Source organism: Equus quagga, chromosome 2 (assembly GCF_021613505.1).
Source record: "Equus quagga isolate Etosha38 chromosome 2, UCLA_HA_Equagga_1.0, whole genome shotgun sequence".
NCBI classification, from domain to species: Eukaryota; Metazoa; Chordata; class Mammalia; order Perissodactyla; family Equidae; genus Equus; species Equus quagga.
Window position 1 is genome coordinate 69,130,723 of NC_060268.1, and position 16,121 is coordinate 69,146,843.

Sequence of the window (16,121 nt, forward strand, 5' to 3'; positions counted from 1 at the left end):
ACACACACACACACACACACACACACACACACACACACACACACACAGTGGAATACTACTCAGCCAGAAAAAAAGACAAATTCATCCCATTTGCAATAACATGGAAGGACCTAGAGGGAATTATGCTAAGTGAAATAAGCCAGTCTGAGAAAGACAAACACCAGATGATTTCACTCATGTGGAATATAAACAAGTACTGGGACAAAGAAAACAGTTCAGTGGTTACCAGGGGAAGGGAAGTGGGCAGGGGCACTGGGCGTGAAGGGGAGCACTTATGTAGTGACAGTCAAGAAATAATATACAAGTGAAATCTCACATTGATGTAAACTATTATGAACTCTGTAAAAAAAACACACACACACACACACACACACAAAGAAAACATTAAAATGAGTTGCAGGTAAAAGTAAAAAAAAAGAAAAAAAGAAAATTTAGTCCCTGAGTTGCACTAACCACATTTCAAATGCTTAATAGCCACACGTGACTAGTGCAGAACAACGTAAATTAAAACATTTCAATTATCTTAGAAAATTCTGTTGGGCAGTGTTGCTCTAAATGCTGGTTGTTTTATCACCTGGGCTCCAGAGTAAGGACAAGGGTGCAGAGCAAAGCCTTAGCCAGCCTGAGGTGGTCGTGTCATTTGATTGAAAAATTAAGCTTTATTGTTTGACCCCCCTGAAGTTTTTGAGGAATGTTTCATTACAGCATAATCCAGTTCATCCTGACTTATATGGAAATCCTGGGTTTACACTCCACTTCTGATACCACCTTTTGCATTGGGCTAGGCTAGGTTATGCTAGTCACAATCTAAAGAAGCTTGTGTGGCTGTTTTATAACTATTATAGAGTTTCAAAGGAAACTTTCATCAATTAATTGGAGCACACACTGCAGAAAGATTCTACTATAATTACTTGGGCTTAGTAATGGCTGAGTGGTTGGAGATAAATTACGGTCAACAGTCTTAAACAAGGCTAGCCTCAGAAAAATGACTTTCATGGAATGTCTAAATTAACAACAAAAAATAATGGAGGGAATATTTGCTTGTGTTTATAAAGATCCTCCTTTTGAATCCAAGTGATCATTTATTCCATCTTTTTTTTTTAACTGGCACCTGTGCTAATATCTGTTGTCAATCTTTTTTCTTCTTCTTCTTCTTCTTCTCCTCCTCCTCCTCAAAGCACCCCAGTACACAGTTGTACATTCTAGTTGTAGGTCATTCTAGTTGTGGCATGTGGGACACCACCTCAGCATGGCCTGACAAGTGGTGCGAGGTCCACGCCCAGGATCTGAACCAGCAAGACCCTGGGCCGCTGAAGTGGAGCTCGCAAAGTTAACCACTCAGCTGCAGGCAGGTCCCTATTCCTCTATCTTTTGATAGAACTGGTGCAAGTACAGAGTGAGAATGAGGCAGAGGCTGTTTGTTAATGAGGGCATTTTTGAAGTGTAATAGTTTACCAAATGTTTTCCCATTCATCTTATTTGAACTTCATAGTACTCGTAGCAGGTAGGCAGATACAGAAACCAAGAATTGGAAATGTGAAATTATTATTTAAAGTTATGTGATCTTCTAGAGGAGGAATTGGAACTTGAATACAATGCCATCTGATTCCAAGTCCCGACCTCCTTCCTTCCCACGCTTGGCTTCTCTGCTCCTTTCTTGGTAGGGAGGCTTTCAGGAGGAGCTCCTCCTTTCCCTGGGAAGAGTGAGCCCTTATGTAGCCAGCATCCCAGGCCAGGGCACAGAGCTCCCAGCCTGGTAATTACATATCTAGCCAGTGTACTTCTAGTCATCCTTCTCTGTGAGAGCCGATGTTCATACACCATAGCATCTACTCCTGGTAATAATAGGAATCATAGTAAGAGTAGCAATTGTAATAGCAGATAACACTTCTATGGCACATATCTATGTTGGCACATAGATAATCCGAGAATTTACTTATGTTGGTTCATTAGGTGCTATGATTATCCTCATTTCACAATTGAGGAAACTGTGACACAGAAAGGTTAAGGAAGTTGTGTAAGATCATATAGCTGCAGAGCCAGAACCCACGCCCAGGTTCTGACTCTTAGTCCCAACTTTTAACAACCACATTAATTCCTTAAACTATACACAAATAGAGCTAAATGTTACCCTATGTATTAGTGAAAAACTATTTTGTAATAAGAATTGCAAATTTCATCCTAATAGAGGAATTTAGATTAGACATTTTAAGAAATCAGTTTAACAAGAAACAATGCTGCCAGTCTACCAATTGGTTCATTTTCTGAATAGGTACAAATTTTTAATATAATTTATTCAATTGAATAAGTAATATTATTGAGGACTTAATATATGCTTCGGCATGAGCTAATCATTTTGTATGTATTAGTTCATTTGATTCTCACAAGAACGCTTGATATAGCTACTGTCGTTATCCCTGTTTCATAAATGAGAAAATTGAAGCTTGGTCACCCAGCTAGCAAGAGCAAAGCTGAGATGTGAACTCAGCAATCTGAGTTCAGAAACAACATTCAAATATTTAGATAGCCACCTTTAGAATTTCAGAATTAATTATGATTCCAGAAATTTTCCAAATCATCTCTGTCCATTTTTGCTGGTTTTATTGAAACACAATTACTGTATTTTTTCCCATCTAGGTTTATGTTCCAGATGAAAAAAATGCAATTTTGGGAAGAAATACAAATAAGCAAGTTTTCGAAGGCTTGACAACCGGACTTCTCAAAGTCAGTGCTGTGGTTTTTGACTGTCTGATTGCCAGTCGACCAGATGGAAACAGCCAGCTGGCTACATCAAAAATATCAACACAGGAAATGAAAAACAAACCCTCACAAGGTGATGCTTTTAACAGTCGAGTTCAGGACCTCATCAGGTAAAATTGCTAGATTTCTTACAATTTTCTTCTTTTTTAAAAAAAATTAAATGAAAATAATTTAAATCTCAGGGCCCATGTGATGGCAGTGCTTCTCACAGCACCATTCACAAATTCCTGGTAGAGAATACACCACATTTTGTAGAGAGAGAAGGAAAATCGTAGTCATGAAAAGCAATATAGTTAGAGCTCATCTGTCATTCTTGATATTTAGATATTTGATATTAATATATGTAGTATCCAAGCTTTTATAACTTTCTTGCTATCAACTCTTTCCAACTCAGAATTTCTTAGAATTCCCCTATCTTAGGTCATCTCTGGTTATAAATTTGGTTCAGACTTAATAATAATAGCTACCATTTATGGAGCACCCGTTATTTGTAAGGTATTATAGTAGAGGCTTTGCAGCCCTATAAATGTAAGGTTTCTAATTCAGACTTCGTAGGTGAGGAAATTCCTCAGAGAGGTTAAGTGCTTTGCCCAAGGTTATGTAATAAATAAGTTTAAAAGTAGGTAAGAGAGTTGAGACTGGAACTCAGATCCAGCTGGACTCCCAACACCTGTATGCTTTCCCCTACACAAATGTGGCAATTTCTGATGCCTGTTGAAGGTCAACTCTGCTTCCTTCTAAGGTCACCTTTTCTCCAGGGAAATTTACTCGTACTTTGACATCTGAACTCACTTTCTCTTGTGAATTTTGAATCACGTAGGACATTTAATTACCCAACAGGATTCCATCTGGTGTTAATCAATTACCTGTCCCATGTATTGCCAACTCCTCTGTAATCTGCACTGATCTCTGGCTTCCAAAATCCAGGCAATTTGTTGCTCTCTGAAGCTTGGAGGTTAATGGGAGAAAGAGAGTGCCCTCTTCTGCATTTGCTTTTTTCACAGTTCATAAATTTCCTCTGGTTTCTTGTAGTACTTTCTTGGGAACAGTTGTTTCATTGAGTATCTTTCTTAGGCTTGATTACTTTGTTCACTTATCCCTTCCATCTGCCTGCCCTCTTTCCCCAAGCATATTTATTGCTGGAGAATACTAGGCCCTGTGGGTCCACAACCATTTATCATATAGCACTTGACTTTTACCCTCCCTGGCCTTTCTCTCAGTTGCTTGATCCCATTCAATTTCCCCATGTCTTTTTGGTCATTGTAGAACCTCGCCCTCTCTGCTGATGAATGCCGTTCTGTCCCAGCATTCTCCCTTGGGCTGCCATGTGATGCAGCAACCCTGCATTCTTGTCGTTCAGACAGCTTAGCCACATGCCTCGACTGTGATGAGGCGGAAGGCCTAGCCAAATGCTTCAGTACAATTCCAGTGGGCCTTCTAGGAGAAAGTACATACATTTTCACATATATTCTTATAGTTACCAGATCCTTCATAAAGGAGGAAAGTATTGGGGGAGAAAAAAACAGTGGTAATCTGCTAAACCAGATAGTTCATATAACTCAAAATGGATATTGACAACTACCGTATTTTAGAACAAAACTTTGTCACTCTTTTTCTGACTTGAACCACTTTTGGTGAAAGTTTTTTCTTACAGATAATGTATGTGTTGTTACTTTGCTTGATGATGCCTATGTGTAAAACCACAAACCATATCTCAAATCTACCTAATGAAGCAAAGAGAACATGTTTAATTATTTCCATGCTTGCTTTCTCACCTTCTCAGATGTGAACTGACAAGAAATCTCACTCTACTCTCTGCTGCAACCTGGGCATTTTTTGTCAATTTATATCTCTAGTGTTTCAAATTTAAGTGGAAAGAGTTCCAACACAGTCTTTGGTGCTGTTCTTTGGCCCATACCCCTGAGGTAAAGCTGGAGCAGGGCACCCCACCCTGACATGTGTCCCTTCCTCATCTGGTGTAGAAGAGGCAAGAGTGTCTAACAGAGATGAGGAAATAACAGTATTTATTCTCATTATTTTACATGGTTCAGTCCAGTTTCTAAATATAAGGGATTCTTGTAAATATTTATCAATTCAAAGTATGGTCACCTGTACTCACTTTGTGCCAGACCCTGCACAAGGTCCTGGGGGAAAAAACAAAAGACCTTTGACAGAATATCCAGATAATATTGTTTGGCTGTCAAACATCAGAATTTTTTTCTATAAAATGAAAATATTAGCAGTTACAGTGTTTAGCATAGTTCTAGGAAAGAATACTGTTTGTAGGATAGAAGCAAATTGCAATTTGAAAAGATGCTGATTTGAAATTTGTTCAGGAAATGGACCAACCCTGAAGCTCCACAGTTTTGTTTTTTTCCGGTTTTATTGAGATTTAGTTGACATACAGCATGTGTAAGTTTAAGGTGTGCAATGTAATGATTTGATACACGTATATATTGCGAAATGATAAGGTTCTATCATATTGTGACAACCACAATAAGGTTAGTTAACACCTCTATCACCTTCCCGTGTGTGTGTGGTAAAACATTTAAGAGCTACTCTCTTAGCAACTTTCAAGTATATTATACAGTATTGTTAACTATAGTCACCATGCTGTATCTTACATCCCCAGAACTTATTCGTCTTATAAATGAAAGTTTATACCCTCTCACCAACATCTCCCCTTTTCTCCCAACCCCCTAGACCCTGGTAACCACCATTCGACTCTCTATTTATATGAGTTCAGCCTTTTTTAGAGTCCACATATAAGTGAGATCATATTGTATCTGTCTTTTCCTGTCTGACTTATTTCACTTAGCATAAGGAGGCATCACAATTGCTGATTTTAAACTACATTACAAAGCTATAGTAATCAAAAAAGTATGGTACTTGCGTAAAAACAGACACATAGACCAATGAATCAGAATTGAGAGCCTAGAAATAAACCCACGCATATACAGTCCACAAATATTTAACAAGGGAGCCAAGAATACTCAATGGGGAAAGGATAGTCTCTTCAATAAATTGTGCTGGGAAAACTGGATAATTACATACCGAAGAATGAAATCAGATCCCTATCTTAACACCACTCACAAAAATGAACTCAAAAATGGATTAAAGACTTAAATGTAAGACCTGAAACCATAAAACTCCTAGAGGAAAACATAGGGGAAAAGCTCCTTGATAATGGTCTTGGCAGTATTTTTTGGATATGACACCAAAAGCACAAGCAACAGAAGCAAAAATAAACAAGTGGGACTATATCAAACTTAAAAACTTATCCCCAGCAAAGGAAACAATCAACAAAATGAAAAGGCATCCTATGGAATGGGAGAAATTATTTGCAAACGATATACTGGTAAGGGGTCAATATGCAAAATATTTAAGGCTCTCCTACAACCAGTAGCAAAAAAACAAATAATCCAATTTAAAAATGCACAAAGAAGCTGAATGGACATTTTTCCAAAGACACACAAATGGCCAACAGGTACAGGAAGAGATGCTCAGCATCACTAATCATCAGGGAAATGCAAATTAAAACCACAATGAGATAACACCTCACACCTGTTAGAATGGCTGTCATCAAAAGCACAAGAGATAATAAGTCTTGGAGAGGATGTGGATAAAAGTGAACCCTTGTGCACTGTTGGTAGGATTATGCATTTGTATAGCCACTGTGGAAAACAGTATGGAAGTTCCTCAAAAAATTGAAAAAATAACGATCATATGATCCATCAATTCACTTCTGGGTATATATCCAAAGGAAGTAAAATCACTATCTCAAACAGGTATCCACACCTACATTTTTATTTCAGCATTATTCATAATAGTTAAGGCATAGAAATAACCTAAGTGTCCAACATCAAATGAATGGATAAAGAAAATGAGCTAGCTAGATAGTTAGACAGACAGACACACACACACACACACACACAATGTAATATTATTCAGCCATAAAAATGAAGGAAATGCTTCCATTTCTGACAACATGGATGGACTTTATGCTAAGTGAAGTAAGTCAGACATAGACAAATACTGTATGATCTCATTTATGTGTGGAATCTAAAAAAAACAAACTCACAGAAACAGTAGATTGGTGGTTATGAGGGTCTGAAGAGTGGGGATATGGGTGAAATTGATCAAAGGGTACAGATTCCATTTATAAGATGAATAAGTTCTGGAGATGTAATGTACAACATGGTGAATATAGTTAATACTTTATGGTATCTTTGAAAATTGTTAAGAGTGTAGAGCTTTAAAGTTCTCGAGAGGCACACACAAAAAAATTGTTACTATGTTAGGTGATGGAGGTGGATAACTAAACCTTATTGTGGTAATAATTTTGCAATATATACATGTATCAAATGATCACCTTGTACACCTTAAACTTACACAATGTTATAAATCAACTACATCTCAATAAACCTGGAGGAAAAATAATGTTAGTCCTTCATCTTTCAGGTTGCAAATGCTTTCTGTTTGGTATCATTGCCTTTTTAAATGTTTAAATTTTCTATTATTTTATTTTGAAGTATATCAAAATACACCTAACAAAATTATCAACACCTATGTACCAACCTATTTTTCAGTAACTGATAACATTTTTCTATATTATCTTAGATCTTTTTTCTTATTAATAAGAAACCAAATGTTGCAGATACAGCTAACCTCCTCAACTCCATCCCTTTCACCTTATTGTCTCCCAAGAGGTAAATCAGTATTTTAGGGGTTGTGTATATCATTCCCATGCATGTTTTTGTCAATTTTATATATATATGTATGTATTTATGTGTATATAAATATATTTGTGTATATAAATTTCATTTATATGTATATTTATGTATTATATATATCCATAAACAACATACCTACTTTCTTTATTTTGTGTATTTAACCTTTACATAAATGGTATACTATTTTGTCAATTTCTGTTTTAACCTAACATGTTGTTGAGATTTATTTATGTCCATGCATATAGATCTGATTAATTCATTTTAACTGCTCTACAGATTCTATTAAATGAATAAATTCCCAGTTTGTATATTCATTTTCCACCTGCTGGCAATAGTTTCTACTTTTTCACTATTTCAAACAACGAAATCTCAAGTTTAAATGCCTACAGTAGCAATTTGTGAATGCTATGATAAATAAACTTTCAGCTTTACCAGGTAATACCAAATTGTTCTCCAAATAATTATACAAATTTCACTTCTGATCAGCAAAGGATAGGAGTTCCATTTCCCCATATCCTTATCAGTGTTTTGTGTTAACACACTTACTAATTTTTGTCAATCTAATGTGTGGGAAATGGCATTTTGTGTTGTCTTCATTTACATTGTGTTTATCAGTAGTGAGGTTGAGCATTGTTTATCAACCTTCATATCAATCAGAATTCAGTTGTAGGAAACAAAAGCCACTGTAACTATTTTAAGCAGAAAGGATTTAATACACAGAATTAGGTGCTTACAAAATTAGTGCAGGGACTGAAAGAGCAAGTTCTAGACTAGATCTCCGGCAATGACTCCCAGAAGAACACTACAGAACTGAAGAGCTGCAAAATCTGTCAAAATCAAGAGCTAGTATGTCTATCAAAATCATGAATTGTACTCAACCGTTGGAATTGTTCAGTTCAGTAGCTCACTGCCTTAGCCTGGCCCAGGAATGAGAAGCTCCCACTACCACAGATATTGCCTCCAGAACCACACTACGTCCGCTAGATCTTCACCCATCAAAAATACACGCTCCACATCCTGTCTTTCAACCTCCAAAATACTAGTGAATGCATTTACAGATGTGAAGACCTCTAAAAAACAGTCCCTGACCCATTGAGCCAAAATTAGACCCTCCTGCTAAGCTGTAGTAATACTTTGAACATAGCTCTTACAGAGATTATTATGTGTCAGTCTCTACCTTATGAGGTCCTTGAGGTTAGGATCAGTGTCATATTTAGAAATAATTGAATGGATGAATGCATGATTACAAATAGTTATGCCCAAACTTCTTGCATTATTTATGGGATAAATGGTGACATTCACTTAAGCAATATTCAGAAGAGGAGATTTTAGGAGAAGAGATAATGAGTTTTTGTTTGGATTTATCCATGTAGGGGTACCTTATGAACCCCAAGAGGAAATATCCAGAAACTAGAACTTTAGGAAAGAAGTTCAGAAAAAAAGTAGCCTTGGGGATAATTAGGAGTTATTAACATTCAAAGATAGTTGAAACCATGGAATTTCATGAGTTTACTAAACCTAGTTCAAGGATGGAACCCTGTTGAACAATATTTCAGTTGGGGTGAGAGTGAATGTTTGAACAAGGGTAGACAAAGAAGAGGCAATTACTCTTTATGTATCACTATATAACTATATAACTATATAAATATATATATATATATATATATATATCCCTGTATATCCCTTTTAGTTTAAAAGTTCCAATGGCAAAAAGCTACAGAGGAACTCATTTTAAATCTCAAATGGTAAAGCAAATGGAGAGGCCTATTTACTGCAGCATTCACAGCAGCATATTTCCCAGAATGCACATTCCAAGAAGACCAGGAGGTTTTCTACATTAAAGCTTTTCATCCTGGATAAGATAACAGTCTCAACATTATAATTTCAGCATAACAGTTGCAATGTAACAGATATGTTGCCAATGATAACCAATATCCCTTAGAAGATTCTACATTCTTCCCTCAAAGCTATGAAGTGGGCAAAATGACTTTCTGTGCCCTGACCTTTTAGAGCCGTTTAGTTTCAGCATCTTCTTAGGCAGTCATCTAAAGATTGCCAGCACAGTGATTCAAGACCCAGGCAGTTTAGAAAAACGTTAGTCTGACTCATTAGTAGGCACCATAGTTGGCCCCCAATAACCAAAGAGTCCATATTCAGAAAGGACTGCCTGCTCAACAGAGGTCATTTTGGTTTGGTTTGGTTTTTCTATACTTTTTATTTCTTTACTGATTGTGGAGTCTTTCTTCCTTTCTTGCTATTTCAAGACCAGTACAGGAAACCCATTTAAGCCATTTTCATCTTGAGACTGGATGGTTTTGAAGCATTGTGTGGTCACTATTAGTCTGAGGAATTGTCTCAGAAAAAATTTTTCATCCTTGTTTAAAAAACTCAGACCTCATTGAGGACCAAAAGAATTCCACAGAGAAGGAGTATATTTAGTGGAAAGGACACTCTTATCAGGAGTCAGAAGACCTTAGGATATTCCATCTCTCCTGCCTGGGCTAGTGCTTCACCCTCCCTGAGCCTCAGTTTCCTCATCTATCAAATGGATATACTAATATCAATGCCCACATAGTGAATTTGGTTTTCTCATACTGTACTGGTGGGACTGTAAATTGATTCAAGGTTTTTAGAAGGTAATGGGGCTATACATATCAAGAACTCTAAAAATATGCATACTCTTTGACACAGTAATTTCACTTCTGGAAAGTAATCTGAAATCTGATAAGGATTTGTATGAAAAATATTCATCACAACATAGTTTATAATGGTGAATATTGAAAACTACCAAAAAGTTCCAAAAATATTCCACTAGTAGAATATTATTCACCCATTAAACAATGATATTTATGTATGTAATCAGACCTCTAGAATCTAGATCATTTTATAGGAAATACATAGTCCAAAAAATATATATTAAATGACATGACAGGGATATAACCAGCAGAATTTAGATTGTGGGAAACTGTATAAAATAAACAGCAAGGTTTCATTAACAAATAAATTTGCAAAGGAAAATAAAGAGATGGAAGGTTAACCTGCAGATTAAGAAGAGACTTAAAAAGATACGTCACCCAATCATAATGTGCAGTTCTTATTTGGATTCTAATTTTTAAGAAACTACTAAAAACGTTAAGACATTTATGGTACATTTGGAAATTTGAATACTAGTTATTTGATGATATTAAGGAATTATTGTTCTTTCCAGATGTAATAATGGTATTGTGGTTATGTTTTGTTAAAGTCGTTATTTTTTAGAGATACAAACTGAAACATTTGTGAATGAAATGATATAATGTCCTGGATTTGCTTAAACATTATGCAAGGTAGATGTGGATGGATAGAATTGGTCATGGTTGATGGTGGTCAGGGCTGAATGATAAGTTCATGGAGGGTTGTTATTCTATTCCACTTTTGGTTTATGTTCAAACCTTTCAATCATACAGCTCTTAAAGATTTAAAATACAATTCTTACAAAGATATTTTCATTATATAGAAGGGGCCTAAAATAGTCAAATGAATGACAGAGTGACGTCAGCAACATGGTGGCGTGAGCTCACCCGGGACTCTCTCCCCTTCAAATTACAATGAAAAGGAGCAACTGCTTTCCAACCAAAAAAAAAAAATACTAATAACAGAAATCATCGGAGACCCACAGCAGCTAAACAACAGAGGGCAGAGAGGCTGCAACCACCCTTGGAGGAGCTGGAACGGGTAGGAGAGAACTTCGCTCCCTCCCGTAGAGACTGGGATCGCTGCCGCAGGTGAGGGAAGGAGCGGAGAAGGGGCCGCGTGTCCAGGGATCGTGCAGGACTCCTACCACCCATGCAGTGGAAACCCTCTAATGGGGGAAAGCTTTTGCGTGGAGGAACCCCAGCAAGCTGGGCCCGGTAAACCATTGAGTGAGAGCCCATCCGAACCCAGGTCAGGGTGCAGGAGAAAGTGCCACTCCTCCCCCAACCCACACTGCATGCTGCCTTCATGGCTGAAGGCGGAGGACTCAGAACCCACAGCTCTCCACCCCCATTTAGTGGTGACAGGCTCTAACTGCAACCAAATAATAGCATCATGCGCAAAAACTGCTCCTCTACCATCCAGCAATTTATAAAAGCTCCAGTCCAAAAGGAAAACAGTAAAAATATAGAAGTATGTCCTGAGGACTTGGAAATAGTTAAACTAAGTGAGGATGAGTTCAAAGTAGCTATCATCAAAATACTCAATTAGGTAAAGGGAAATATGGAGAAACAACTCAACGAGTTCTGGAGTTACTTCACAAAAGAGATTCAAACTATAAAAAAGAGTCAATCAGAAATACTAGAGATGAGAATTACAATGGATCAGATAAAACAGAATACGGATTCCCTGAATGCCCGTGTAGACACAAGAGAGGAGCAAATTAGTATAATCGAAGATAGACAGGCTGAATGGCTCCAGACAGAGGAAGAAAGAGAACTAAGAATTTAAAAAACTGAAGAAAATCTCCAAGAAATAGCTGACTCAATGAGAAAATGCAACTTAAGAATAATCAGAATTCTTGAGGACGTGGAAAAGGAAAATGGAGCAGAAAGCGTGCTCAACGAAATAATAGAAGAGAACTTCCAAAATCTAGGGATTGAGAGAGGAATGTGTGTGGAGGAAGCTTTCAGATCTCCTAGATTTGTCAATGTAAAAAGACGTACTGTAAGGCATATAGTAGTAAAAATGGCAAAAATGAATGACAAAGAAAGAATACTCAGGGCAGCAAGGCAGAAGAAAATAACCTACAAAGGAACCCCTATCAGACTTTCAGTGGATTTCTCTACAAAAACCTTACAACATAGGAGAGATTGGAGTGACATATTCCAAGTTTTAAAGGATAAAAATCTTCAGCCAAGAATACTCTATCCAGCAAAAATATCCTTCAGATATGAGGGAGAAATTAAATCTTTCCCAGACAAACAAAAGCTGAGGGACTTTTTTGTCACAGGATCTCCACTACAAGAAATCCTCAAGAGGGCTCTCATACCTGAAAAAAGAAAAAAAGGGAGTAAGGGGTCATAAAACACAGAGTAGGGAGACAAATAGATACAAGCAGAATAGGATAGCAAATATTGAACTATAGCCTTAGAATAAAAGGAAGGAAATCATCAAAGCAAAGACAGTCTTATCACTCTAACCACAAACTCACAACACAAGCTGGAATAAGAGATGAAAATAATAATTTAGGAGGGGAGGAGGAAAGGGACTGAAACAGTCTAGTCTAAGGAAGTAAGAGACCACCAGAATATGGACTATGTTATACACGAGATTCTGAATACAAACTTCAGGGTAGCCACTAAACTAAAAACAGAACAGAGACACAAAACATAAATAAGGAAAAATCTGAGAAAGACAGCATAAGAAATTGCAGAAGTCAATGGGTAGGCTAAAACACACAGGACAAGAAACAAAGGAAACGCAGGAAAACCAGAAAATGAACAACAGAATGACAGCATTAAGCCCTCATGCATCAATACTCACCCTCAATGTAAACGGATTGAAATCTCCAATAAAAAGACACAGGGTGGCAAAATGGATTAAAGAACAAGATCCAACAATTTGTTGCCTCCAGGAAACACACCTCAGCTCCAAGGACAAACACAGGCTCAGAGTGAAGGGGTGGAAGACAATACTCCAAGCTAATACCAAACAAAAGAAAGCAGGTGGTGCAATACTTAGACAAAACAGACTTCAAGATAAGGCAGGTAAAGAGAGACATAGAGGGCCAATATATAATGATCAAAGGGACACTTCATCAAGAAGAAATAACGCTTATAAATATCTATGCACCCAACACAGGAGAACCAAAGTTCATTAAGCAACTATTAACAAACCTAAAAGAAGATAGCAAAAATAACACAATAATAGTAGGGGACCTCAACACCCCACTCACATCAATGGACTGATCATCCAGACAGAAAATCAACAAAGAACCAGTGGATCTAAATGAAAAGCTAAAACAGTTGGACTTAATAGACATATACAGAACACTCCATCCAAAAACAGCAGAATACACGTTCTTCTCAAGCGCACATGGAACATTCTCAAGGATAGACCATATGTTGGGGAAAAAGGCAAGCATCTACAAATTTAAAAAAATTGAAATAATAACAAGCATCTTCTCTAATCATAATGCTATGAAGCTAGAAATTAATTACAAGAAAAAAGCTGAGAAAGGGACAAGGATGTGGAGACTAAACAATATGCTATTGAAAAAGCAATGGATCGTTGAAGAAATTAAAGAAGAAATCAAAAAATACTTGGAGACAAATGAAAATGATTACGTGTCACACCAATTCATATGGGATACAGCAAAGCTGTATTAAGAGGAAAATTCATCACAATACAGGCACATCTTAACAAACAAGAAAAATCCCAAATAAGCAACCTTAAACTACACCTAACTGAACTAGAGAAAGAAGAACAAACAAAGCCCAAACTCAGCAGAAGGAGAGGAATAGTAAAAATCAGAGCAGAAATAAGTGCTGTTGAAACAAAAAAGACAGTAGAAAGGATCAATGAAACAAAGAGCTGGTTCTTTGAGAAGATAAATAAAATTGACAAACCCCTAGCCAGACTTACAAAGAAAAAAAGGAAGAATGCTCAAATAAACAGAAACAGAAATGAAAGAGGAGAAATAACAACAGACTCTGCAGAAATATGACGGATTATAAGACAACACTATGAAAAACTATATGCCAACAAAATGGCTAACCTAGAGGAAATGGATAAATTCTTGGACTCCTACAATCTCTCAAAGCTTAGTCAAGAAGAAGCAAACAATTTGAACAGACCAATCACAAGTAAAGAGATTGAAACAGCAATCAAAATCATCCCAAAGAATAAAACCCCAGGACCAGATGGCTTTCTTGGGGAGTTCTACCAAACTTTCAGAGAGGATTTAATACCTATCCTTTTCAAGCTGTTCCAAAAAATTAGGGAGGATGGAACACTTCCTAACACCTTCTACAAGGCCAACATCACGCTGATACCAAAACCTGACAAGGACAGCACAAAAAAGGAGAACTACAGGCCGATATCGTTGATGAACATAGAAGCAAAAATTCTAAACAAAATTTTGGCAACCTGAATTCAGCAATTCATCAAAAGGATCCTACATCATGATCAAGTGGGATTCATACCAGGGACACAGGGATGGTTCAACATCTGCAAATCAAACAACGTGATCCACCACATCAACAAACTGAGGAATAAAAACCACAAGATCATCTCAATAGATGAAGAGAAAGCATTTGACAAGATCCAACCAACATTTATGATAAAAACTCTGAACAAAATGGGCATAGAAGGGAACTACCTCAACATAATAAAGGCCATATATGACAAACCCACAGCCAACATCATAGTCACTGGGCAAAAACTGAGCGCCATCCCCCTGAAAACAGGAACAAGACAAGGATGCCCTCTATCACCACTCTTATTCAACATAGTACTGGAGGTTTTCACCAGAGCAATTAGGCAAGAAAAAGGAATAAAAGGAATCCAAATAGGGAGGGAAGAAGTGAAACTCTCGCTGTTTGCAGACAACATGATCTTATATATAGAAAAACCCAAAGAATCCATTGGAAAACTTTTAGAAGTAATCAACAACTACAGCAAATTTGCAGGGTATAAAATCAATTTGCATAAATCAGTAGCATTTCTATACTCTAATAATGAAGTAACAGAAAAAGAACTCAAGAACACAATACCATCCACAATTGCAACAAAAAGAATAAAATACCTTGGGGTGAACTTAACTAAGGAAGTGAAAGACCTATACAATGAAAATTACATGGCTTTTCGGAAAGAAATGGATGATTACATAAAGAGATGGAAAGACATTCCATGCACATGGATTGGAAGAAGAAACATAGTTAAAATATCCATTCTACCTAAAGCAATCTACAGATTCAATGCCATCCTAATCAGAATCCCAATAACATTCTTTACAGAAATAGAACAAAGAATCCTAAAATTCATATGGGGCAACAAAAGACCCCAAATTGCTAAAGCAATCCTGAGAAGAAAGAACACAGCTGGAGGCATCACAATCCCTGACTTCAAAACATACTGCAAAGGTATAGTGATCAAAACAGCATGGTACTGGTACAAAAACAGGTGCACAGATCAATGGAACAGAATTGAAAGCCCAGAAATAAAACCACACACATCTATGGACAGCTAATCTTCAACAAAGGAGTTGAGGGCATACAATGGAGAAAAGAGAGTCTTTTCAACAAATGGTGCTGGGAAAACTGGAAAGCCACATGTAAAAGAATGAAAATTGACCATTCTTTTTCACCATTCACCAAAATAAACTCAAAATGGATCAAAGACCTAAAGCTGAGACCTGAAACCATAAGGCTTCTAGAAGAAAATGTAGGCAGTACACTCTTTGACATCAGTATTGAAAGGACCTTTTTGGACACCATGTCTTCTTAGAGAAGGGAAACAATAGAAAGAATAAACAAATGGGACTTCATCAGACTAAAGAGCTTCTTCAAGGCAAGGGAAGACAGGATTGAAACAAAAAAACAACCTACTAACTGGGAAAAAATATTTGCAAGTAATACATCTGACAAAGGCTTAATCTCCATAATATATAAA

General features: G+C 36.9%; 1 protein-coding gene across 10 annotated transcripts in view; it reads left to right on the forward strand.

The window, feature by feature from the left end:
• SCAPER (S-phase cyclin A associated protein in the ER) overlaps window positions 1-16,121 on the forward strand; it is a 513,402-nt gene that overhangs the window by 435,527 nt on the left and 61,754 nt on the right. For all 10 annotated transcript variants that reach the window (XR_006887542.1, XM_046653964.1, XM_046653961.1 and 7 more), the window contains one exon: window positions 2,638-2,870. Coding sequence is in view for 9 of the 10 variants with exons in the window: in XM_046653964.1 (XP_046509920.1) it covers window positions 2,638-2,870 (233 nt within the window). In the remaining variant the exon portion in view is untranslated. The remainder of the gene's footprint in view (window positions 1-2,637; window positions 2,871-16,121) is intronic.